General features: G+C 42.6%; 2 protein-coding genes across 6 annotated transcripts; one reads left to right on the top strand and one right to left on the bottom strand.

Annotated features, from left to right (window-relative positions):
* On the top strand, positions 1-5,166 carry irak1bp1 (interleukin-1 receptor-associated kinase 1 binding protein 1). Its single transcript, XM_035777037.2, has 4 exons — positions 1-787; positions 2,185-2,250; positions 4,538-4,668; positions 4,733-5,166. The coding sequence occupies exons 1-4, from the start codon at positions 497-499 to the stop codon at positions 4,980-4,982; spliced, it is 738 nt and encodes a 245-aa protein (XP_035632930.1). The 5' UTR covers positions 1-496; the 3' UTR covers positions 4,983-5,166.
* si:dkey-261l7.2 (uncharacterized protein LOC569751 homolog) lies at positions 5,081-27,993 on the bottom strand. 5 transcript variants are annotated; one of them, XM_035777038.2, is made up of 7 exons: positions 27,762-27,990; positions 25,625-25,762; positions 25,131-25,220; positions 24,136-24,230; positions 23,795-23,955; positions 6,374-6,487; positions 5,081-5,623 (listed from the first exon to the last, which is right to left on the bottom strand). In XM_035777038.2, the coding sequence occupies exons 2-7, from the start codon at positions 25,750-25,752 to the stop codon at positions 5,528-5,530; spliced, it is 684 nt and encodes a 227-aa protein (XP_035632931.1). In that variant the 5' UTR covers positions 25,753-25,762; positions 27,762-27,990; the 3' UTR covers positions 5,081-5,527. The 5 variants fall into 5 exon arrangements, with proteins under 5 accessions (XP_035632931.1, XP_035632932.1, XP_035632933.1 ...); XM_035777039.2 differs by having other exon boundaries at positions 25,625-25,757; positions 27,762-27,989; XM_052526498.1 differs by having other exon boundaries at positions 5,448-5,648; positions 27,762-27,993.
* Positions 27,994-27,998: the final 5 nt, after the last annotated feature.

The following is a 27,998-nucleotide window of genomic DNA, read 5'->3' as shown; positions in this document are numbered from 1 at the left end:
ACATGTACCCAAAACCTCCATGAAATAAAACTGGTGGACAAATATAATATGATACTATATTCTATTGACCACATCAATACACTGGTACATTTTTGGGCGCGCTATTTTAAAAAGGTAAAAGCCTGTCTGTCTTTATTAGAAACGTTCTGGGGGACTGGGAATATAGTGCTAAACATCTGAAATATGGGCTAAATAACTCAAAAGCATAATAAATCATACTACAATGTAAAGCCTATTGTCTTATCAGTCACTCTAATAGTCTAATAGTTGTAACAAGCTTTATACAACATCTCAGCAAATCTTACAATTTGTATACATTAAAATGTGTACAAAATTTACATTTTTGACAAAGAAAATGTGTCAGCTAAATTTGTAAACCTCCCGCTCCATCTGTCTTGGAACATGTAGTTCTTTGCAGGTGGATCTACATATGAACTACACATCCCTACAACCGCGTTAGTTACCATAGCAGCGAGAGTTTAATTTGTGTTCCGCCATGGCTATCAGTCCGTCTAGAGTTTTCGCTGCTTTATTACCCACCGCGGAAGATATTTACCGGAACGAAAACGAACCAGGGATGGGGGGACACACGGTTACCGTTCAGCGAACCCAGAACAGCGCGCGAGAGGTCCAGGTGACTGGGAGCGCAGAGGTGTCGTGCCCAGCTGACCGCGCTACTGTTTCCGTTAGTTTCAAAAACAGCAAGGAGTCGGTGAACGACGTCACCAACAGCATTTCGAGGAGAGTAGAGTACATTCTACAGACCCTGAGACAACACCATGTCAAGGTAACTTAAGAGTTCATACAACCATAGACATCCTATTAAATTATTAGATGGGCTATATGTCATAAAGCCTTTAAAGTTCCAGAATGGCTTTGAAAATGGCAGCCATATTGTTCAGGGACAAATCCAAAACAGTCATTGGAATGAATGGCAGTAGAGACGTAATCCTGATTATACTTATGCAGAAAAATAAAAGTAAGGCATGTGATATATCAGAACTGGTGTAATAGAATTGTCAACCAAGAATAGTCATACAGGCATGTGATATATCAGAACTGGTGTAATAGAATTGTCAACCAAGAATAGTCATACAGGCATGTGATATATCAGAACTGGTGTAATAGAATTGTCAACCAAGAATAATCATACAATTATAAATACAGTTTATAAGTGTTTTATACAAATGTTCTGTATAAATATCCTCTAAAATGTGTAAACAGACCATAAATGTATACATTTTAGTTCTTGGAAAGCTGTGAGTGCTATTGTATGATACAAGTATTTCTTACGACTACTTGATACAGGTGCTTGTTACAAGTATTTGATACAAGTACTTGTTGCATTTACAACTTGTCTACGTTCTATAATCAACTGATTTCCTCCAGTGTATGTATGGGTGTGGATTAACTGCATTGTTTGAATGGAATATTGGCATATTGGCAGTTAATTATAAAAATACATCTATGGAATCATTCCTCTAAAACTGTCTGCCTAGCTAGCTAACAAACATACAGTGCAGATACATATTTCAAATTCATTATTTTACACATATCTTATCACAGCACTGGCAAACCAGGGTTGACCAACTCAATGTTTTTTTTGTTTGGACCCCGGCAGCAGCTAATTGGGGATCCTAATAAATACAAAACAATGACCAAAATGTCTGACCTTTATCCCATCATATGAAGGATCATGTCTATTCTAGTATTATAATTCCTAATTATATTAGTTCAAATAACTTTTAATATGGATATATTGGCATATAGGCCTAAAACAATTCAATATGATATCTATTGCTATTGGTTGGATAGGTAATTTCATATCCCAGCTGTGTAATTCAGTATTTCAACTCCAGGCCTCCAGTACCCCCAAAAGCACAATTTTTTTTGTAGCCCCGGACAAGCACACCTGATTCAACTTGTCAACTAATCATCAAGCCCTCAATGAGTTGAATCGTCTGAGGATACAACTAAAATGTGTGCTGGATTGTTGGGGGGTACTGGAGGACAGGAGGTGGGCAACTGGTGTAATGCAATGTCAGTGACATTGACAGACAGACACAGGGCAAACACAGTCAGCACACTGACTGACTGACACAACTGTCTAATCACTATTAAGTAGGATGTTTGAAGATTTCTCTCCTCCCTCCTCTCCACTCTTCTTCTCCTCTCACCCTGCAGGGGGAAGAGTTGACAGTGACGAGACACATCTACAGAGCTGATGACCTGTACCACATGGAGGCTCTGGTAGGTTCCCTGTGCTGAAATGCCTAAATGTGTATGTACAGACTGAAGTAGACCGTGCATTAACATGGGAAAGGAATGGAGACGGGTCTATGAAGTGTTAGGGAATTATATTCTAGTCCATGCCTACTGTGAGAAGTCCAGCAGATAGTATCAGTCATGTGCAGCTCACCCTGCACTAACATAAATAACATGAGCATATCTACTTCTGCTAAGCGTCCCAGTAAAGCAATAAAAATAAGTAAGCATCCCGGGAAGAAAAGTGCTCAAAAAATAGCCCACGTTAACACATGTAGCTTAAGAAACAAGGTTCATGAAATCCGTGGTGGAAAAAGTAACCAATTGTCATACTTGAGTAAAAGTAAAGATACCTTAATAGAAAATTACTCAAGTAAAAGTTGAGTCACCCAGTAAAATACTAATTGAGTAAAAGTCTAAAAGTATTTGGTTTTAAATATACTTAAATATCAAAAGTACATGTAATTGCTAAAATATACTTTATCAAAAGTAAGAGTAGGCTAGCCTAGTGGTTAGAGCGTTGGACTAGTAACTGGAAGTTTGCAAGTTCAAACCCCCGAGCTGACAAGGTACAAATCTGTCGTTCTGCCCCTGAACAGGCAGTTACAGGCGTCATTGAAAATAAGAATTTGTTCTTAACTTGCCTAGTTAAATAAAAGGTACAATTAAAAAAAAAAAATCTACTTAAATACTTTACACAACTGCATGAAATCAATCATTTGCTCGTAACAGATGACATTCATATTCTGACTCTCTCTGAAACTCACTTAGATGATACAGTGGTAGCAATACATTTACAGACAAGATAGGAGTGGCAGGTAACCTAGTTAGAGCGTTGGTTCAGTAACCAAAAGGTTGCAAGATCGAATCCCCGAGCTGACAAGATATGTTGTTCTGCCACTGACCGAGGCAGTTGTATGGTTGAGAAAATTGTATGGTTGAGAGAGATTAGGCAAAATGAATGGCAAATAAGTGGCTGCACAACAGATTGGCAAAGGTATTGAGAGTCATGTGACTAAACTGAATAAAAAGAATAAACTACACTATGAAACAAAGTTGAATGACAATTATGAAAGACAAGCATTGTAATTTTACATTCCGTTAGTGTGGAAAATGTGAAAAAAATAGTCTGACAACTTGGATGTAAAATTACTGTGGATAATAGCGGACGATATTGTCACTTCTATTTGCCTCATCTTCAATTTAAGCCTATGTGTGTGCCCTCAGGCTTGGAAGGAATAGTAAGAATAAGAATAGTAAAGCCCATTTTACTGACTTAAATAGCTGACCAATCAGCCTGTTAGTAAACTTTTGGAAAAATTTGTGTTTGACCAGATACAATGGTATTTTACAGTAAACAAATTGACAAACTTTCAGCATGCTTATAGGGGAGGACATGCAACAAGCACAGCACTTACACAAATGACTGATTGGCTGAGAGAATATGATAAAATACTTCAGTGTGGCTTTTGACATTATCGATCAGTCTGCTGCAGGAAAAAACGTTTGTGTTATGGCTTTACATCCCCTGCTATATTGTGGATAAAGAGTTAACTATCTAACCGAACACAGAGGGTGTTCTTTAATGGAAACCCCAGGGCAGCTGTCTAGGCCCGTAACTTTTTTCAATCTTTACTAATGACATGCCACTTAAAGCCAGTGTGTCTATGTATGTGGATGACTTAACACTATACATCAGCTACTATGCCAAGAGTGTGCAAAGTGGTCATCAATGGGGGCTACTTTGAAGAATCTCAAATCTAAAATATATGTAGATTTGTTTAACACTTTTTTGGTTACTACATGATTCCATGTGTGTTATTTCATAGTTTTGATGTCTTCACTATGAATTCTACAATGCAGAAAATAGTAAAAATAAAGAAAAACCCTTGAATGAGTAGGTGTCCAAACTTTTGACTGATACTGTACTTAAATGTTTTTTTGCATATCCCAAATCCCCCTGAGAATGGGGCCACGGTCAGCCATTATCAGCGGTGACCTTGGCACAGTGTGTGATAAGTGCCTTGCTCAAGGGCACAACGACATTTACCTTGTTGGCTCAGATTTTTTGTGTGCGATTTTAACCTTTATTTAACTAGGCAAGTCAGTTAAGAACAAATTCTTATTTTCAATGACGCCTAGGAACAGTGGGTTAACTGCCTGTTCAGGGGCAGAACGACAGATTTGTACCTTGTCAGCTCGGGGATTCAAACTAGCGACCTTTTGGTTACTAGCCCAACAATCTTACCGCTGTGGGTGTGTGTTTTTACAGGTGATGGTGGTGTTCTCAGACTTTGGTCAGATGGAGAGAGTGTGTATTGTTCTGTTGGAGAAGCTGGATAAGAGTGTGTGTGTCAGCACACCTCACTTCTACCACAGTGAAGAGTGTCTCAGCCTATTGAGGTAACACACGCACACGCACATGTACACACACTATACTATCATAATAATGTGTGTGTGTGTCCAGGCGGAGCGTGTGTGTAGCAGCAGTAGAGAATGCTCGTCTGAAGGCGTCTGAGATGAGCAGCATGCTGGGACAGACTCTGGGGCACCCCCTACTGGTCAGAGAGGAAGAGGCCACGGAGAGAGATGGAGGGAGAGAAGGAGGAGAGGGGAGGATGGGGGAGGGGGTACACAGGCCTAGCATCAGTGCGACCTCTCGTGTGTTTGTCACCTTTAACCTCCGACACAAAGACAGAACCAGGAAGAAGATTTGAAGACTACATTACCCATCTACCCCGTCAGCACAGTGCAAACACACACTCCCTCACAATCACACTGTAGATATGAAGACAAAGACAAGGATGGACAGTCATTGTTTTGTTTAGAATAATATTTATTTAAGCTTTTCCTCAAAGCTTCTGTCCATAAACATGAATGTCAATAAATTATGTAAATGTGGCTGTTCTTGATTCAAGTTTGAGGTCTTTATGATAATGAACTGTATTATATTTTCTGTCTTTAATTTTGTTCTGATATGAAATACTGTATGACATCTTCAATTGTGTAGTGGTTAAAACAGTGTAGGTGGGTAAACGCTGATCACCGTTTGCAGCTATTAAAATAATGCTTCCTATATTTTCAATGCATTTTTCCGCAGTAGGTGGATAAAGGCGTAAAAGCCTTTTCCCCTCCACTAAATCACTGTGTGAAATTAAATTGATCTTGTTGTTGGGGCACAGAGAGAGGAGCTGTCCTTTTCTTTACATCTACCGTCCAGTTAGGTGTCCCACTGACACACACACTCTGTGGTCCCTGTCAGTCAGTCTTCGGGGAAGATCTCTTGGAGCCAGGACTGCATGATGAACCGCTCTCCATCAAAGTGTGTGAAGTACTGTTCTAGGGTGGGGATCTCCGGCTGGAACACACGCACGGAGTTTCAGCTAGGGTTAGGTGTGTATACGTACGTTTGAGTGTGTCAGTTTGCCTTCAGAAAATATTAAACCCCCTTGACTTTTTCCACATTTTGTGTTAGACTGAATTTAAAAATAGATTCTTTTGAGATTGTGTCACTAATCTAGAGGAAAACCTGGTAGCACAGGCAAAATCCTAGAGGAAAACCTGGTAGCACAGGCAAAATCCTAGAGGAAAACCAGGTTCAGTCGGCTTTCGAACAGACACTGGAAGACAAATTCACCTTTCAGCAGGACAATAACCTAGCCCAAATCTATACTGGAGTTGCTTACCAAGACGACATTGAATGTTCCCGAGTAGCCTAGTTACAGATGACTTAAATTGGTTTGAAAATCTATGGCAAGACCAATTTGACAGAGCTTGATGAATTTTTAAAAGAATGATTGCCAAATATGGTTTAATCCAGCTGTGCAAAGAAATTAAGATATTTACCCAAAAGACTCACAGCTGCAATTGCCGCCAAACGTGTATTGACTCGGGGTTGAATACTTATCTAATCAAGATATGAGTGTTTCATTTTTCATTAATTAAAAACAATATGTTTGCATTTTTTCTACTTTGACAAGAGTATTTTGTGTAGGCCGTTGACAAAATATGACAATTAAATCAATTTTAATTCCACTTTGAAATGCAACAAAATGTGGAAAAAGTCAAGGGGGTTGAATGCACAGTGAGTGTGTGTTCGTGTTCCTACCCTGGTTCCAGTGACCCGTTCCAGCCTGGTCTGAGGCAGGTATCCCACTAGGAGAGAGGAGGGGCCAGGACCACTGAATAACACCTTATAGTGGGGGGTGTTCTCTGCGTTAACCTACACACACACACACATACACACACACACACACAGTGAGAGGTGAAGGTCAAATTCAAGCTAGAATTCTTAAAATGGTTTAACTGCCACTTCCGTTAGTGATATTACAGTACAACAAGTCCCTCGGACATCATTGCACACACGATAGAACAGTAGCATGTAGGACCTATTGCAATTGTTATTACCATGACGCTCCCCAGCTCGGTTTCGTCAACAAAACAAAATCGACGGTGGGGCGGACAGTGCCATCGTTTTTCCCTACTGCGGATTCCATCTTTAAAGAGCAACTGCTCCTGAAAACCAAATTCTCATTTTGAAAACAGCCCATGTGGCATCGATATAGGAGTCAAAAATGTATTCTAATGTCAAAATTCACTACAAAGTCTAAATTGGATAATTTGTCATAAAATTGAGTCTCGTCCAAAACTTGAGTTTTGTAAGTAAATTCACGACTTACTTGAGGATTTGGTAATGCATGACTTACATGCCCACTTTTGCGAATTATACAATTGTCCAGTGACAACACGTTTGTAGTCCGCCCCCAGTTGCCATGTTGTGAAGTCTGCAACACACACACACGTCACCCGGCAAATAGGTGGTAAAATGGACTTCCATAAAGTTGGCACAAACTTAGTGCATTTCAACAATATTGCCAGATGACCAGGAATAGATTACATCAGACAGGTTCACATCTGTGATTGGTGTTGGTGAGTACGTTAGCTAAGTGGACAGTTCGGACTTAGAATATGTGGACAACTACAAATACCTAGGTGTCTGGTTAGACTAAACTCTCCTTCCAGACTCACATTAAGCATCTCCAATCCCAAAATTAAAATTGGCGTCCTACTTCGCAACAAAGCATCCTTCACTCATGCTGCCAAACATACCCTCGTAAAACTGACAATCCTACCGATCCTAGACTTCGACGATGTCATTTACAAAATAGCCTCCAACACTCTACTCAACAAATTGGATGCAGTCTATCAGAGTGCCATCCGTTTTGTCACCAAAGCCCCATATACTACCCACCATTGCGACATATACGCTCTCGTTGGTTGGCCCTCGCTTCATACGTCGCCAAACCCACTGGCTCCAGGTCATTTACAAGTCTCTGCTAAGTCCCGCCTTATCTCAGCTCACTGGTCACCATAGCATGCGCTCCAGCAGGTATATTTCACTGGTCACCCCTAAAGCCAATTCCTCCTTAGGCTGCCTTTCCTTCCAATTCTCTGCTGCCAATGGCTGTAACGAACTGCAAAAATCACTGAAGCTGGAGACTCATATCTCACTTACTAACTTAAAGCACCAGCTGTCAGAGCAGCTCACAGATCACTGCACCTGTACATAGCCGATCTGTAAGTAGCCTATCCCCATACTGTATTTATTTATCTTGCTCCTTTGCACCTTAGTATCTCTACTTGCACATTCATCTTCTGCACATCAATCACTCCAGTGTTTAATTAATTTAATATACGTATTTGACACACATGATTAGTGTGTAAATGAACAGCAATTAGTATTCAATAGTCCTCACCTGGGATTTGAACTCACAACCACTTGGTTCACAGTTTGCCAATCTCCCTGCTATACCACCATGTACCGGTTAATCTTACCATTCTCATCATTGAATCGATTTAATTATTTCAGCAATTTAACACCTTTCAGTATAGTTGTCTAATGTTTGTGGAGCATGTTGACCCGTTTTAAATGATACTCCTGAATCACTATGGTACATTTTTAAGTGTACTTTTAACAAAGCTGAGATTTACTTCAAAGTGTGTTGACCTTATTGCTTACAGCCTTACACCAATCAAGTTATTTCCGATCTACACAAGTGCCTGAGGAGCAGGGGGTAGGATTTCTTCTGGACAGGACAGCACCCAACTATACTGACCCAATAAGCACATGTCCTAGAGATATCCCTTTTTGGGACAGTGGTTGTTTGTAGACTACAGGAAACGGAGGGGCGGGCACACCCCCATCCACATCAACATCGATGGGGCTGTAGTGGAGTGGGTCGAGAGCTTCAAGTTCTTCTGTGTCCACATCACTAAGGAATTATCATGGTCCACACACACACGTGAAGAGGACACTACAGTGCCTCTTCCCCCTCAAGAGGCTGAAAAGATTTGGCATGGGCCCTCAGATCCTCAAATAATTCTATAGCTGCACCATTGAGAGCATCTTGACTGGCTGTGTCACGGCTTGGTATGGCAACTGCTTAGCATCTGACTACAAGGTACAGATGGTAGTGCGTATGGCCCAGTACAACACCGGGGCAGAGCTCCCTGCTATCCAGGACCTCTATACCAGGCGAAGTCAGAGGCAGGCCCTAAAAATTCTCATTCTCCAGCCACCCAAGTCATACACTGTTCTCTCTGCTACTGCACGGCAAGCGGTATCGATGCACCAATTCTGGAACCAACAGGACCCTGAACAGCTTCTGCCCCAAGCCACCTGCATTGACCCTTTTTTTGCACCAACTCTCCTGGACTGACTATGCATGCACACACACACACACACACAAGCTGCTTCTTCCATCGATCCTAGTAATTTTAACCCTACCTACAGTGCATTTGGAAAGTATTCAGACCCCTTTACTTTTTCCACATTTTGTTATGTTACAGCCTTAGTCTAAAATTGATTCGTTTTTTCCCCATCAATTAAGGGGTTCGGCGCCTTTTGGCAAACTCCAAGCGGACTGTTATGAGCCTTTTATGGAGGAGTAGCTTCTGTCTGGCCACTCTACCATAAAGTTCCTCTGTCCAGTGTCTGTGTTCTTTTGTCCATCTTAATATTACATTTTTATTGGCCAGACTGAGAAATGGCTTTTTCTTTGCAACTCTGCCTAGAAGGCCAGCATCCCGGAGTCGCCTCTTCACTGTTGACGTTGATTCTAAATAGTACCCGCAAAATACCAGACTCAACGTCAACAGTAGTTTATTTAGTCTTTTGTTATTAAAGCAGGCTAACGTTAGCAAGCTAACGTTTAACCATGTGGTTTAACTTCTTTGGGACAGGGGGGCAGTATTGAGTAGCTTGGATAAAAAGGTGCCCAGAGTAAACTGCCTGCTACTCAGTCCTAAAAGCTAGAATATGCATATAATTAGTAGATATGGACAATCTGAAGTTTCTAAAACTGTTTGAATGATGTCTGTGAGTATAACAGAACTCATATGGTTGGCAAAAACCTGATAAAAAAAAATCCAACCAGGAAGTGGGAAATCTGAGGTTTGAAGTTTTTCAACTCAGCCCCCATTGAAGGTACAGGGTGATATTAGTTATGTTTCACTTCCCAGGGCTTCCACTAGATGTCAACAGTATTTAGAACCTGTTTTGAGGATTCTACTCTAAAGGAGGGGCTCATAAGGGCTCTTTGAGTGAGTGGTCTGGCAGAGTGCCACAGCCTCGGTCTGGCGCTCTCACGTGACAGGTAGCTACGTTCCACTTCATTTGTACAGACAAAGGAATTGTCCGGTTGGAACATTAGTGAAGTTTTATGTTAAAAACATCCTAAAGATTGATTCCATACTTAGTTTGGCATGTTTCTACAGGCTGCAACGGAACTTTTTGAACTTTTCTTCCGACGTTCGGCACGGCCTGAACGCACATTTGGATTTGTTTACCAAACGCTAGCGGAACCCCAGTCCAAGACAGGATAATTATCAAACATTTATTGTGGAACTGGGATTCCTGGGAATGCATTCTGATGAAGAACAAAGGCAAGTGAATATTTATAATGCTATTTCTGACTGTTGACTCCACAACATGGCAGATATGGCTTGTTTTGTTGTCTGAGCGCTGTACTCAGATAATCGCATGGTGTGCTTTTTCGGTAAAGCTTTTTTGAAATCTGACACAGCGGTTGGATTAAAGGAGAAGTGGATCTAAAATTTCATGCATAACACTTGTATCTTTTAGCAATGTTTATTATGAGTATTTCTGTAAATTGATGTGGCTCTGCCTATTCCCCCTCAGGAAACTAAAAAGATTTGGCATGGGTCCTGAGATCCTCAAAAGGTTCAACAGCTGCAACATCGAGAGCATCCTGACCGGTTGCATCACTGCCTGGTATGGCAATTGCTCAGCCTCCAACCGCAAGGCACTTGCGTACAGCCCAGTACATCACTGGGGCAAAGCTGCCTGCCATCCAGGACCTCTACACCAGGCGGTGTCAGAGGAAGGCCCTGAAAATTGTCAAAGACCCCAGCCACCCCAGTCATAGACTGTTCTCTCTACTACCAGATGGCAAGCGGTACCGGAGTGCCAAGTTTAGGACAAAAGGCTTCTCAACAGTTTTTTACCCCCAAGCCATAAGATACCTGAACAGGTAACCAATGGCTACCCGGACTATTTGCATTGTGTACCCCCCCCCAATCCCGCTTTTCTGCTATTCTCTGTTTAGCTTATATGCATAGTCACTTTAACTATACATTCAAGTACATACTACCTCAATTGGCCCGACCAACCAGTGCTCCCACACATTGGCTAACCGGGCTATCTGCATTGTGTCCCACCACCCGCCAACCCCTCTTTTTACACTTCTGCTACTCTCTGTTCATCATATATGCACAGTACATTATACCTTGATGTACCTCTGTACATTATTCCTTGATGCTATTTTATCGCCCCCAGAAACCTCCTTTTACTCTCTGTTCCAGATGTTCTAGACGACCAATTCTTATTGCTTTTAGCTGTACCCTTATTCTACTCCTCCTCTGGTGATGTAGAGGTGAATCCAGGCCCTGCAGTGCCTAGGTCCACTCCTATTCCCCAGGCTCTCTCTTTTGACGACTTCTGTAACCGTAATAGCCTTGGTTTCATGCATGTAAACATTAGAAGCCTCCTCCCTAAGTTTGTTCTATTCACTGCTTTAGCACACTCTGCCAACCCGGATGTTCTAGCTGTGTCTGAATCCTGGCTTAGGAAGACCACCAAAAATTCAGAAATGTTAATCCCAAACTACAACATTTTCAGACAAGATAGAACTGCCAAAGGGGGCGGTGTTGCAATCTACTGCAAAGATAGCCTGCAGAGTTCTGTCCTACTATCCAGGTCTGTACCCAAACAATTTGAACTTCTACTTTTAAAAATCCACCTCTCTAAAAACAAGTCTCTCACCGTTGCCGCCTGCTATAGACCACCCTCTGCCCCCAGCTGTGCTCTGGACACCATATGTGAACTGATTGCCCCCCCATCTATCTTCAGAGCTCGTGCTGCTAGGCGACCTAAACTGGAACATGCTTAACACCCCAGCCATCCTACAATCTAAATTTGATGCCCTCAATCTCACACAAATTATCAATGAACCTACCAGGTACCTCCCCAAAGCCTTAAACACGGGCACCCTCATAGATATCATCCTAACCAACTTGCCCTCTAAATACACCTCTGCTGTCTTGAACTAAGATCTCAGCGATCACTGCCTCATTGCCTGCATCCGTAATGGTTCAGCGGTCAAACAACCTCCACTCATCACTGTCAAACGCTCCCTGAAACACTTCAGCGAGCAGGCCTTTCTAAATCGACCTGGCCGGGGTATCCTGGAAGGATATTGATCTCATCCCGTCAGTAGAGGATGCCTGGATATTTTTTTAAATGCCTTCCTAACCATCTTAAATAAACATGCCCCATTCAAGAAATTTAGAACCAGGAACAGATATAGCCATTGGTTCTCCCCAGACCTGACTGCCCTTAACCAACACAAAAACATCCTATGGCGTTCTGCATTAGCATCGAACAGCCCCCGTGATATGCAGCTGTTCAGGGAAGCTAGAAACCATTATACACAGGCAGTTAGAAAAGCCAAGGCTAGCTTTTTCAAGCAGAAATTTGCTTCCTGCAACACTAACTCAAAAAAGTTCTGGGACACTGTAAAGTCCATGGAGAATAAGAACACCTCCTTCCAGCTGCCCACTGCACTGAAGATAGGAAACACTGTCACCACTGATAAATCCACCATAATTGAGAATTTCAATAAGCATTTTTCTACGGCTGGCCATGCTTTCCACCTGGCTACTCCTACCCCGGTCAACAGCACTGCACCCCCCACAGCAACTCGCCCAAGCCTTCCCCATTTCTCCTTCTCCCAAATCCGCTCAGCTGACGTTCTGAAAGAGCTGCAAAATCTGGACCCCTACAAATCAGCCGGGCTAGACAATCTGGACCCTTTCTTTCTAAAATTATCTGCCGAAATTGTTGCCACCCCTATTTACTAGCCTGTTCAACCTCTCTTTCGTGTCGTCTGAGATTCCCAAAGATTGACCGCAGCTGCTTTCCATCCCCCTCTTCAAAGGGGGGGGGGGGGACACTCTTGACCCAAACTGCTACAGACCTATATCTATCCTACCATGCCTTTCTAAAGTCTTCGAAAGCCAAGTCAACAGATTACCGACCATTTCTAATCTCACCATACCTTCTCTGCTATGCAATCTGGTTTCAGAGCTGGTCATGGGTGCACCTCAGCCACGCTTAAGGTCCTAAACGATATCTTAACCGCCATCGATAAGAAACATTACTGTGCAGCCGTATTCATTGATCTGGCCAAGGCTTTCGACTCTGTCAATTACCACATCCTCATCGGGCAGACTCGACAGCCTTGGTTTCTCAAATGATTGCCTCGCCTGCTTCACCAACTACTTCTCTGATAGAGTTCAGTGTGTCAAATCGGAGGGTCTGCTGTCCGGACCTCTGGCAGTCTCTATGGGGGTGCCACAGGGTTCAATTCTTGGACCGACTCTTCTCTGTATACATCAATGATGTCGCTCTTGCTGCTGGTGAGTCTCTGATCCACCTCTACGCAGATGACACCATTCTGTATACTTCTGGCCCTTCTTTGGACACTGTGTTAACAACCCTCCAGGCAAGCTTCAATGCCATACAACTCTCCTTCCGTGGCCTCCAATTGCTCTTAAATACAAGTAAAACTAAATGCATGCTCTTCAACCGATCGCTACCTGCACCTGCCCAACATCACTACTCTGGACGGCTCTGACTTAGAATACGTGGACAACTACTTAGGTGTCTGGTTAGACTGTAAACTCTCCTTCCAGACCCATATCAAACATCTCCAATCCAAAGTTAAATCTAGAATTTGCTTCCTATTTCGCAACAAAGCATCCTTCACTCATGCTGCCAAACATACCCTTGTAAAACTGACCATCCTACCAATCCTCGACTTTGGCGATGTCATTTACAAAATAGCCCCGAATACCCTACTCAACAAATTGGATGCAGTCTATCACAGTGCAATCCGTTTTGCCACCAAAGCCCCATATACTACCCACCATTGCGACCTGTACGCTCTCGTTGGCTGGCCCTCGCTTCATACTCGTCGCCAAACCCACTGGCTCCATGTCATCTACAAGACCCTGCTAGGTAAAGTCCCCCCTTATCTCAGCTTGCTGGTCACCATAGCATCTCCCACCTGTAGCACACGCTCCAGCAGGTATATCTCTCTAGTCACCCCCAAAACCAATTCTTTCTTTGGCCGCTTCTCCTTCCAGTTCTCTGCTGCCAATGAATGGAACGAACTACAAAAATCTCTGAAACTGGAAACACTCATCTCCCTCACTAGCTTTAAGCACCAACTGTCAGAGCAGCTCACAGATTACTGCACCTGTACATAGCCCACCTATAATTTAGCCCAAACAACTACCTCTTTCCCAACTGTATTTCATTAATTAATTTCTCCTTTGCACCTCATTATTTTTATTTCTACTTTGCACATTCTTCCATTGCAAATCTACCATTCCAGTGTTTTACTTGCTATATAAAATAACCTCACACTCAACGTCAACAAAACTAAGGAGATGATTGTGGACTTCAGGAAACAGCAGAGGGAACACCCCCCTATCCACATCGATGGAACAGTAGTGGAGAGGGTAGCAAGTTAAGTTCCTCGGCATACACATTACAGACAAACTGAATTGGTCCACTCACACTGACAGCGTCGTGAAGAAGGCGCAGCAGCGCCTCTTCAACCTCAGGAGGCTGAAGAAATTCGGCTTGTCACCAAAAGCACTCACAAACTTCTACAGATGCACAATCGAGAGCATCCTGGCGGGCTGTATCACCGCCTGGTACGGCAACTGCTCCGCCTCAACCGTAAGGCTCTCCAGAGGGTAGTGAGGTCTGCACAACGCATCACCGGGGCAAACTACCTGCCCTCCAGGACACCTACACCACCCGATGTTACAGGAAGGCCATAAAGATCATCAAGGACATCAACCACCCGAACCACTGCCTGTTCACCCCGCTATCATCCAGAAGGCGAGGTCAGTACAGGTGCATCAAAGCTGGGACCGAGAGACTGAAAAACAGCTTCTATCTCAAGGCCATCAGACTGTTAAACAGCCACCACTAACATTGAGTGGCTGCTGCCAACACACTGTCATTGACACTGACCCAACTCCAGCCACTTTAATAATGGGAATTGATGGGAAATGATGTAAATATATCACTAGCCACTTTAAACAATGCTACCTTATATAATGTTACTTACCCTACATTATTCATCTCATATGCATACGTATATACTGTACTCTACATGATCGACTGCATCCTTATGTAATACATGTATCACTAGCCACTTTAACTATGCCACTTTGTTTACTTTGTCTACATACTCATCTCATATGTATATACTGTACTCGATACCATCTACTGTATGCTGCCCTGTACCATCACTCATTCATATATCCTTATGTACATATTCATTATCCCCTTACACTGTGTATAAGACAGTAGTTTTGGAATTGTTAGTTAGATTACTTGTTGGTTATCACTGCATTGTCGGAACTAGAAGCACAAGCATTTCGCTACACATCTGCTAACCATGTGTATGTGACAAATATAATTTCATTTGATTTATATTGTATTTACTTTGCCACCATGGCCTTTTTTTTGCCTTTACCTCCCTTATCTCACCTCATTTGCTCACATCGTATATAGACTTGTTTATACTGTACTATTGACTGTATGTTTGTTTTACTCCATGTGTAACTCTGTGTCGTTGTGTGTCGAACTGCTTTGCTTTATCTTGGCCAGGTCGCAATTGTAAATGAGAATTTGTTCTCAACTTGCCTACCTGGTTAAATAAAGGTGAAATAAATAAATAAAATAAAACAGTCACTTTAACGATACCTACATGTACATACTACCGCAATAAGCCTGACTAACAGATGTCTGTCTGTATATAGCCTTGCTACTCTTTTTTCAAATGTCTTTCTGTTGCTTTATTTCTCTACTTACCCACACACACACACACACCTTTTATTGGGGACCATTGGTTAGAGCCTGTAAGTAAGCATTTCACTGTAAGGGTTACTTACACCTGTTGTATTCGGCGCACGTGACAAATACACTGATTTGATTTGATTTGCAAAATCACCAGATGTTTTGGAACTATTGAACATAACGCACCAATGTAAACTGAGATATTTGGATATAAATATAACATTTATTGAACAAAACATGTATGTATTGTGTAACATGAAGTCCTATGAGTGTCATCTGATGAAGATCTAAGGTTAGTGATTAATATTCTCTCTATTTCTGCTTTTTGTGACTCCTCCCTTTGGCTGGAAAAATGACTGGGTTTTTCTGTGACTAGGTACTGACCTAACAATCGTTTAGTGTGCTTTCGTCAGTAAAGCCTTTTTGAAATCGGACACTGTGGCTGGTTTTACAACAAGTTTATCTTTAAAATAGTGTAAAATACTTGTATGTTTGAGGAATTTAAAATTGTGGGATTTCTGTTATTGAATTTGGCGCCCTGTAATTTCACTGGCTGCTGTTGAGGTGGGACGCTAGCGTCCCGAATATCCCAGAGGGGTTAACCAAAGCCAAGTTGGTTTTGTTTTCTATATCGTCTCTGGTTTAACTAAGAGCATTGTACCTATGTTGAGGAGTTTTTTTTTTTTTAGCAGAGTACTTGGAAGATCAGCATGACTGGGTGGCAGAAGAGGGGGGAGAGGCAGCGTGAGAATAGACAGAGAAGATCCTCACTGGGGAAGAGGTCAGTGGTTGAGGAGGGGGAGCCAGGAGGTCATTCTCCGAACCAAATAATATCCAATATTGTGAACCACTAACCGCATACTTTGAGATACAGTTTGATTGAAATGAAGACCTTTTACTCTGTTAGATTTGGTGCGGGTACAATAAATGAATGACTTCTCTCCATCCCTCTGTCACTAATATGTGGTGGTGAAGTTCTCTGCTCAGCTGACAGAGACAGCAGATACAGTCCATTCTGTTCCAACTAGGTTACCGTTGCTCTTCTCTACGCACATCACTCTGGGGACTTCCTGCATGTAACCATGACTTCCACCAATCACCCCTGTAACTTCAACATTAGTGGTACTGAGAGTTACTCTAATTTCTTTGATGCTGTATGAAGACATTGTGCCATAGGATATTTGACATGTAGAGAGGATGATGACCTGCTGCTGTCTATTGGTTAGAAATATGGTTCTATACTGAATGTATGTGACAGTCATTGCTAAACGATATGATTAGTGTAGGTAAGGGATGAAGTGAACCTATAGAAGGATAGCCCTCCTCGAAGTGGGTTGGGCATGACATGACAGCAGCCTGTTCAATACTGAGCCATGCTGACTGACAAGTGGTGTTGATTGGTACAGGGCAATTTCATTTATTTGACTAAATTACTATCCATAGTTGCCTCTTGATACAGCCACGGCAGTCTTAAAATGGACTGTTACCTTGGAATGCAACTTCAAGATGTTAAAAAAAAATTGAACTCCAATTGAACTCTGACATTTCCTGACATCTTATTTTCTTCTCTCTCACTCCAGTTATTCTCAGGAGACAGGTCAGTGTGTGTAGAGGAACACGGTTTGACCAGGTGGAGTCAGGCTTCTACTTCATTGCCCTGGACCACTATACCAACAAGGCAGAGCACGCCAAGTTTGGACCAATGAGTCACCAGCTTATTTTATGCCTTACACAGTTCCGACACATATCGCACCACCTTCCTCAAACTCCAGTGCCATACTTTTGTTTACCATTTTACCAAGGTCTATGGATTGTACAAGGATTTGAATACTAAATCTAATTACATTTCCTATACTGTTCTGGCCTCTCTATAGATTATGCTGATGCCCTGTTGTAAGAACCTGGAGATCTCCACTGTTTCTGAGGGAGGTGACCACAAACAGTGCCTGGGACACCTTCCAACGCTACTGCTGTCTGGAGAACAGCCAGAGAGAGGGTGGTCAAGACATCTGCTGCAACTTCATCATCTTTAGTGTGTCAGCTCTGCTGCACCTGGGAGCTGAAGGTATGGCACCGCATTCCCAACAGTCATGTATGCTAAAACATATCTGTGTGCTCCTTTATGCGTTTCTTAAAGAGTCAATCAGTAGTTTAAAGAACAACAAAGTGGATCTCCCAGCCATGTTTCAGTAAAAAGCTGCGGGATGGGGCTGGAGAAATTTAACCACCCTCTAATTCATAGACAGAGCTATGGATGCAAGAACCGACCATCACGCATCCTTCAATATTTATTTATTTTTGTTGGAGGAGACGACCCAAGGTTCCACGCCTTGGACCTCATCCAAAGGATTTTGAGAAGGATGCGAGGGGAGAGATGAATTGGGACAGAGCTCACTTATTCTGTTTGCACTGATATCTTTGTTCCACTTGTGCCGTTTCCACAGATGGCCCTGGTTTGCTGATGACATCTGATCCGACTCTTCCTGCAATTTGACTCCTGCATTACTAACTTTATTCAATAAAACTTCCAATGCCAAACGTTCAATGCCAAATTTAAATGAGATTGGGAACTACCATTGTAATTTATAGACAATCAGACAATTAAAAATCGGTTTTCCTCAGTGCAATGTTTGGTGAATGCATGGTGTCGTTTTGTCTTCAGTCCTCCTTTGAATGCTGAGTGTACTGACTCAGTTCTAAAACAACCATCAAGTCCATCCTCATCTCCAACGGATTATCCGGTCTGCTGAGGGTCATTGGCTGCCACCTGCCCTCCATAGACGTCCTGCACGATTCCAGGGCAAGGAAGAGGTCGCCACCGACCCCTTCTACCCTCTCTTCCAAAGACTCCTCTCTGGCAAAAGGTTCAGGTTAATCACGACCAAAACCCTGTCACCTTGAACAGTTTCTTCCCCCGGTGGCGTGGCCCTCAGCAACCGGCCAGCTCGGCCACGACGATCCTCTCATCCATGGACTTCGCACTATTCATCCACAGATTACGCACCCTACACTATCTTCCCTGAACTGCACATCTCTTACATGCATCATTTATAATGTATCTTATAAATGTTCATATAAGCTACATTGCACGTGTGGATCCGTGGAAATTCTGCATCTATATTCTGTTTATTGTACAGATTCTGCCCTTTGTGTCGTTCTGCTCACTCCCAGGACCCGTCCTCTGCTCACTCCCAGGACCCGTCCTCTGCTCACTCCCAGGACCCGTCCTCTGCTCACTCCCAGGACCCGTCCTCTGCTCACTCCCAGGACCCGTCCTCTGCTCACTCCCAGGACCCGTCCTCTGCTCACTCCCAGGACCCGTCCTCTGCTCACTCCCAGGACCCGTCCTCTGCTCACTCCCAGGACCCGTCCTCTGCTCACTCCCAGGACCCGTCCTCTGCTCACTCGACCACATTTCTCTCTCGACTCAGTGTTTGATTGCGCAATGACGCTTCATCTTCTCGTGCGCCATCTCGTACACGTTCAACTTTTTAATTGGATTTGACAACATACACCTAGTGGGTGATAGAGGACAACTACGTTAAGCTCGAGTGGACAAGTGACAGCATGGAATTAAAGTAAGGTAATGGACAGGTGAGAGCCTAAGAAGAGAGAATCTCCATTTAGAAAAAATGTGTACCCCTGACCATATGACTGAGAAAACGTAGTCAGATTAAGAGAGCTGCTCTTTGAGGCGATCCATGTCTCCGTCAGGGTCAAAAAGTAAAGGGACTGAAGGGCAGCAAAGGCTAAAATGAACTCAGCGTTCCTGACCACAGATCAGCAGTTCCAAACAACACCAGAGACCAGAAATGTCACGTGGTTTGTGCGCACAGGGTACACTAAATTAGAGTGGTTGCAGTCAAAAGGGTGGAGAGCATCTGTAAAGCCTACAGCGAGAAGAGCGAACTGGGATAGGAGAAACAGTTTCCAAAGCTACAAAAGAGTAAAATGAGAGAATCTGAAAATAACTAGGTAAAAATACTCAATTGAGAGATTGGTGTAGAGCCTTGCCCTCTTTCCTTCCTCGAATACATTTCTTTATTTTACTTTTAGATTTGTGTAATTCTTGAGAATTTTGATACTAGTGCACTGTCAGAGCTAGGAACACAAGCATTTCGCTACACCCGCAATAACATCTGCTAAATATGTATATGTGATCGATAAAATTAGACTTGATTTAACATAGCAGAACAGTCCGTTTTGGCGATAGCCTTAGTTGAGATGAATCCGCCGATTACAGCTGCTGAGAAAACAGGAGACTGAAGTACTAATGGCCTTGCAAAAGGTGAAGAGCACACCTCCCAGTACTAATTGCTGATTGCCTAGGTTGATATGTCAATCATCTGCAAGTTAACAGCAGTCTGCACACCAAGTAGGCAGCACTTAATGTAGATGGCCCTAGCTAACAAAGATACATTACCAAACAGATAGACAAGAAATTATACTTACCACTCCTGGAGATATCAGGAGTCTTTTTATTTTAACCTTACTTTACCAGGTAAGTTAACTGAGTACACATTCTCATTTATAGCAGCGAGGGAATACTTACAGGGGAGAGGAAGGGGGATGAATGAGCCAGTTGGAAGCTGGGGATGATTAGGTGGCCATGATGGTATGAGGGCCCGATTGGGAATTTAGCCAGGACACCGGGGTCAACACCCCTACTTTTACGATAAGTGCCATGGGATCTTTAGTGACCACAGTCAGGACATCCGTTTAACGTCCCATCCGTTAGACGGCACCCTGTGAGTTGAGCGGTTGGAAATCATTGCGCCGGGGCTCTACGTCCTTTCCAACCACTACGCGCTCACAGGAAAAAAAACTAAAAACTGCCACTCCAGTCATTAAAAAAACAAAAACACAATTTAACCATCTATTTTTCTGACTACATGGACCTACCATTTGATTTTAAAGTATTGAAACCAAACCACGTGAAAAGTATTTTAATAAAACATGACTAAGGTGTTCATCATTTCAAATAGGCTATATTAATATGACATGTAGCCTATTTTATCGATAATAGAACAAAAAAGTATCCGTTTATGAGAAAAGTTTTTCAGTTTATAAATACTTTGCTACAATGACAGTTATCTACACAGCTCGTTCCTTTATTTTAGCATGTGCACGTAGTAAGTACACCATCATGCTTTCGGGATACGTGTCTTTTCAGATTCCCAAATTATTATTTAGGTTGTGGACACTACATCACTGCACCCCCTCCCTTGATCTTAATCTTTGTAAGGCAACTTGATTTTGATTTGCACCTGTGCATTTGATCAGTTTTTTAATGAAAATATTTAGCAAACTCCATGACAGTAACTAAAGCAAGGGGCTATTAGGAGCACGCAGCCTACGAATGCATGCAGGGCCTGGCATTCCCTGATCTGGTGAAGATAGCGCTACTGGAGCGGGTGAGAAGGCCGATGCTCCAGCCTTTGGGGATCACGCTCAGCTCACATGGTCTGCACAGGGCAATGTCCCCAATTACTGCCCTGGGATATTTTGGGGGAGACCAGAGGATAGAGTGCCTCCTACTAGCCCTCCAACACCATCTGGTATCCCATTCGGAGACCAACCAGGACCAAACCTGCTTAGCTTCAGAGACAAGCCAGCAGTGGGGTGCAGGGTGGTATGCTGCTGGCTATAGAATGATAAGTATAGTCGGATAAACTGATGCCTGACACAGACATGTTAGCGTGGTGGGAAGATCATGAACCAAGAGGGTACCATGAACCAAGAAGTTGTGAGTACAAATTCCAGGTGAGGACATTCTGCTCAACCTTTGTGTACTGAAACAGTCTTAAAGCCTAGGCATTAGTTTCTTTGACCATTTTGAACCAAACTCAGAAAAGTGTGTGCACGCATTAATAAGAGGCCTGATAGAACAGTTCTGTGTATGTAGAATAACCCCATGATGTCTGGGCACTCAGCCAATACTTGACAGAAACTAACTGGTTCCTCTTAAGTTAACTGGAAACAGAGTAAAGGTTATATCCTGCACATAATTGATAAAGCTATTGTTCTGTCTGGAGCCTGTTTCTGGGCCAAAGAAGCATGTTTTGTGTGTGACCAGTACGACCATACATGATCTGGGCCGACAGTCAAAGGCACATGAGCTACTGTTAGAGGAGGTATGCCTGGAGTGACTTCCTGTCATTCTGGCCCCTATTGTCCTCACTGAGTTGTGACAGACAGAGGCAACCTTTTCACCCAGTCCAATCACACACATACACAAGGTCACGTGTTTTGCAGATGCTTGCATGGGGTAGCTTGACTGTATAAATGCTCCTGTACTCTTTGTATAGGAGGCTCTCACTCAGTCTCACCTGCGTGGGGCGACCAGCCTCCACATTATAAAAGTAATACTTTTTGATTTGGCCTCTACTCGTTATTAGCTAAAGGTAGAATTTCCACAACAATGTTCAATAATATTTCCCTTTATAAATGAACATGCACAATGTAATCATCTACGACTCTACGTCAAAGTGTCTTAAATTTGTACATTGAAAATACTATGCTAAAAGCACTGTGTGGGAGTATCCTTAACCTTGCCAACAGAAAAATTAAGAGCCATGAATGGATTGATGGTTCACCAATCAGGGCCTTGATTGGCTCTGCAACAAGGAACGATATGTAATGAAAACAACATTTGGGGGAGAATGTTTTTGGAACCATCAGGTGACAACCGATAAATAAAAAAAGGCATTTTACCTTTATTTAACTAGGCAAGTCAGTTCTTATTTTCAATGACGGCCTAGGAACAGTGGGTTAATTGCCTTGTTCAGGAGCAAAAACGACAGATTTGTACCTTGTCAGCTCGAGGATTTGAACTTGCAACCTTTTCGGTCTAACCACTAGGCTACCCTGCCGTATTCTTGCAACGTTCCCATGAAAACGTGTCTAGAACATTGATAGATTACATTCCGAGATCATGGTAACCACGTTCTGGGTAAGTTCTATTTGACGTGGGAATGGAAACATTCCTATGAAAACGTTAGTTAATGACCTAATGAGACTCTTAAAGGAACATTCTCAAAGCTCCTCCTGGAAGGAGCTTCGAATTGGTCAGTAGCCGACAGAGTGGTCTGCTTCTGCATCTTATATCTGTCTGTAGTTATTGAACTCTGCCTCCTGGACCCATGGGTTGAGGCACAATGGCATGCCTGTCCATAACATAGATGAAAGGGACTTCATCACCCACTGGAGAGTTGAATATAGAACCTCACCCAGAGAGCTGTGCAGGTCAGTGTGTGGTTAAATATACGTGATTGGGGAGTCCCATAGGGCGGCACACAATTGGCGCAGCGTCGTCCAGGTTTGGCCGGCGTAGGCGTCATTGGAAATAAGAACTTGTTCTTAACCGACTTGCCTAGTTAAATAAAGGTTGAATGAATTAGAATGCCATTCTAGTTCTGGTTAGACTCTACACAAAACCTATTTGTATTTGCTAGTTAAGTGTAGACATACTGTCTTTATAAGCACATCAATATATTTACAAATGTTTTGTCTTTGTAACACGAACACACCCATAGATTTTTGTTGATAAATGCATCTACGCTCAAGCTGGGCAATGTTTGTGCAATGCCATCATATAGCCTACCCCTGTAGGGATATTAGTCGTTTTGGGATTTCTCCCCCAGGAAAAATATCAGTCGACATAAGAGACAAAACTAGCCAGTTATAGAATATTGTGTTGTATGACAGCGGAGCTGACTGAAGACCACAGGCATTCAACTTGCAGTTGATATTGTTACATGTCTGATGCAATGATGAAACTTTGAAAAAAAGTTTCAAGATTCGTTCTACAACACCTTGCTAAGAAAGTGTGTCTGATGAAACACATTCTAGATCCTCGTTCTTGCCATCTTGGCATAACTTTGATTTGACAGAGAAATATCTATCCCCAACCTATGCTAGCTAACTGCTGTCAGCAGTTTTGCTGTGGCAAAACAAGGTCAGCGCAGGCTTTAGCCTACATAGAACTCAATTAGCTGACCATCGAGATGACGAGTCAGTCAGAATGGGAAAAGTCCTCAACTTCAAAACTTCTTTCCATAGCAAAGCTACCTCCTCATTTGGGTGCAACCTGCTCATCCACTCTGGGGGGGCTCGGAGCTCTGGGTCCCAGCTGACGATCACCCCGATCATGTGACCATTCCGCTCCATGACGACATCACCCACACGCAGGAAGACGAAGGGGGGGCGCGGCCTACGGACCAACCGGGAGGCTGGGGGTATAAAGAGAGGATATGTGGTAAAGTAGGATGAGAGAAGAAAAAGGAGAGGAGAAAGGAGAGGTTCACACCAATCAGACCAGTACAGTAACAGGAAGTAAACCTGCAGAACCAGTCTGGATTTTCTCCCCTTCATTCCTGACTGGCAGACACACCAAGAACAAACACACACACCTCCAAAGAAGCCCAGGTCGTTGTCTTGCAGCATGACCTCCAGAGCAGGAGACTCTCCAGGAACCTCTCCCTCCTCTTCCCCTCCCACCAGCACCCTGGGAGTTAGAGACAGACAGTGTTACCATGGCTGCTTCCAAAATGTCCTGTGGGGCCTGGGTCCGTCTGCAGGTAGCAGATACTATAAACTGGTGTATAATGTAACACGAGAGTGGGGTAAATTTCCACTATTTTTATGCATCACTCCATCAAGTGAATAGTGTTCTTTCTAACAAAGATAATCTACATCCATTTGAGGATGTTGTGTATCCCTGGTAATAATCAGAATGAATGTAAACACTACCATTTTGAAAACATGCCCCGTTAGCTCATATCCCAGCGATAATGCCTTGCTTTACGCCTGGGAAGAATACACTTTTATTTGCTCAACTTGCTATTGACTCAACTTACCAAGGCAAACACTGACTATATTAGCCCACACAGCTACAATGATGCACTTTAATGCTAGTTTTAGGAACTCATATTGAAGCTTAGAGACCAACTAATGTATAAAATTATATATAAGCATCATGAAACCTCCAACATATTAATTCATTTGACTTTCTTACCTAACTTAGCACTTTTCCACATGTTTTTTTTCCTTCAGACTTCATGAAATGATTACCTCTTCCTAAATATTTGGTGAAATTAGGAATTGTGTGTATGGTTTCCTAGAAACATGGGTGGCTCAACTTACCCGACTCACCCCTACAGCAGGTGGATCAAACTACATTTCTGGAAGACCGAGTGTCTGCTGGTTTCTGTTTTTTCCCCCTTTGTGTCCAATTAAGACCCAGACAACAAGGTGAGGAGAGGTCCTAACTAATCAATTACTTTAATTGATCAAATAAGTACAAGGGAGCAGTGAAAACCCAGACACACAGTCCTCCAGCAAAGAGTTTGACACCTCTGCTATAAGGAGTAACGCTGTAGAATTACTAGAGGGAAATGTGACTTACGTGATTCTATCCATAAGGTCTGCGATCCACTCTGTCCAGACAGTGGTGTTCAGGTAGGACTTCCTCCATTCACCCCACATACCCAACAACCTGGTCGAGACAGACACATTAATAACCTGAACCTCTTACCCCTAACCCCAGCCTAACTCAGTCCAGGTGGCAGTGTTCAGGTAGGACTTCTTCAACTCAACCTAGATACCCTAGAGCCTGGTAGAGACAGACATTATAATAACCATAACCCTGACCTCTAACCCCTGATCACAGATACCCAGAAAACTGCAGTAAAAACAGAAACATTATTAACCCTAACCCCACACCCTGCAGTCAGATATTTCAGTTATAATATTAGGAGAATAATGGTAAAAGAAAAGCTCTCATATGCTGTACCATGTTTGTCGCTAGATTTAGAGAGGTGGTGGCTCTCAGAATGGTGAAGGGGTGTGCTTGCAGATGAATGAGTGCCATGCCATTAGGGGGTCTGAGCGGACCGTTACCGTTTGGTGGCGTGGTAGCGCTGCGCTACGGACGCTCCGGTCCACCGGGAGATGAGGTACTGGGCTGGTAGTGCGGAGAGCAGTAGGGTGAGCTGCAGGATGGTTGCCACTGTTAACTGGGGCATCATGACACCTGGCCTTACCAGACGGAGAATAGGACAGAATTATCAGTAGGCTAAAACGGTTGGTGCCAGCAGGTAGGTATGCCTGCCGTAGGCTATATAAATAAATCAATCAATCATTTGAGCAGAAGTTAAATTGAGTTTCTGTTTTCTTTCATAAATTGCAACTGAACAAAGCAGGCCATGACTATGAAGTGTGTATTCTGAATCAGGTGTGGATGTAAAATGTTTTTTTTCTTCTTTTAAATGAAAAAAAAAAAAATTAAATACAAGATTTCGGATTAAAATCTTCAATAGCTAATTTGACAGGCAGTTAGACTCATTTCAGTGACGAAGACGAATAATTTAGCAGACGTTTCTGATTAATAAACAATGCCATGCTGGTGGGTGGTAACTAGGCTTGGGCGGTATCCAGATTATCATACCAACCTTGTGCCATACCGGGATAGTCTGTAATACCAGCACTGAAGACAAAGGACGTTATTTTCTAATCCCCCAGCCTCTAATGCAAAAGGTTAGCAATGCTATAAAGTGCATGTAATATCCCAGAGAATGCTAACTAAATACTAATGAGCGCATTGCGAACATTTTATACAGTCTAACTATTTTCAGGACAGACAAACCAGCTCAAAAAGTTATAAGTAACTCAAAACATGCTATTCACAAATATTAGCCAGCAAGGCTCTTGATCCAGGAGGGGATTCTCTGCTGTTACCAAAATAAGCTTGATTTTGAAAGAAGCTTACCACTTAGCTAACTGCTACTAAATTAGCAAACCAAAATGCACAACTGCAGAGAATTTAGCACATTTTAGTAAGTTATCTAGCTGGCAAACATTTACTTGTGAATTCCATACTGTAACTAGATCACCAGGCGTGTGTGCGCTGCACAACTGAGTGACTCACAAGGCACCATACTCTCGTCATTGTGTGTCTGTAAACAAACACCATATGACTTCAAAATGAAAAATTGTGACGAGAAATGAAGAACGAGATCTTTATCACCTAACGTATTGCATGTTGACTACAGAGATTTACTTAAGATGTAGCTACAAATATTCACATTTATTTAAAAAACTGCAACAAATTAGTTTAAATGATATTGAAAGAACCCGTGGAAATGTCCAAATATACGGTATACCGCCCTAGCCTAGTGGTAGCATTAAAATAAAACCCAGCCCTGAAACTAAAATGTAGGTTGAAAACAATTTATGTCATATAATAGGAAAAGAAAGCGCAGTCACATGGATTTGCATGAAGTGGGCAGTTCAGATTTATCATACTTTGAACCATAAGTCATCATTTTGTCATTGTGCAACATCAGGGTAAGCACTGGCAATAGTTTAACACGAAAAGGTTGATTCCTACTGGTGTGGGCATTTAAACAAACAAATTCATCATCCACCTGCTTCAGAATACACAAAACATTAACACTTGCTCCTTCCATGACAGATGGAATCTGGTGAATCCAGGTGAATCCAGCTACAACCCCTTATTGGTGTTACTTAAATACACTTCAAATTAGAGTAGATGAGGGGAGGAGACCGGTAAAATAAGAATTTTGTATGTGTGCCATTCAGAGGGTGAATGTGCAAGGCAAAATCTTTAAGTGCCCCTACCATGTTCTGTCCACCCCTGATTCAGGACACACCATTTTCATAGTCATGGCAAGCTTGGTTCAATAGCTATTGGCCAGAGAACACCGAATATCCAATATAAAACTCATTTGACTTCGGTGCTCATGGTCCGTTTTTTAATTGATTACATTTTGTTACAGTTCAACTGCCATATGGAAACATAAAACATAGTCCTATTCTATGCAATAAATTTTTACGGTTATCCACTCAATATCAAATTTTATTGGGTCACATACACATGGGTTAGCCGATGCTTGTAAACCCATAACGCATTTTTTCCCCCCCCATTTATAAAATAACTCACACACTTATGCTATAATGACACAAACCAACTGACAGCTTTCTAAACCAAGCAGACATATTGGAACCCTTATCTTACCGTGATTACAAGAAATCCCAAGTCAAATCAACTTTTAAATAACTATCTGTCTGACATCGTTCCTGAGGAAGTCAACTTGTAAAGTCTGTTGACAGCAGTTGTGCGGGACAAGCCATGGCGCGAGGAGAAACAGCTCAGTGGTTTCGGTGTCCCTCGGTAGTTATATTTACATAAATACACTCTGTCTCCGGCAAGCGCACCTGCATATTTACATTTACAAAATTGTCAATATCGCGT

The sequence above is a fragment of the Oncorhynchus keta genome, chromosome 10, assembly GCF_023373465.1.
Source record: "Oncorhynchus keta strain PuntledgeMale-10-30-2019 chromosome 10, Oket_V2, whole genome shotgun sequence".
NCBI lineage: Eukaryota > Metazoa > Chordata > Actinopteri > Salmoniformes > Salmonidae > Oncorhynchus > Oncorhynchus keta.
This window is presented reverse-complemented; position numbering and strand designations above follow the sequence as displayed.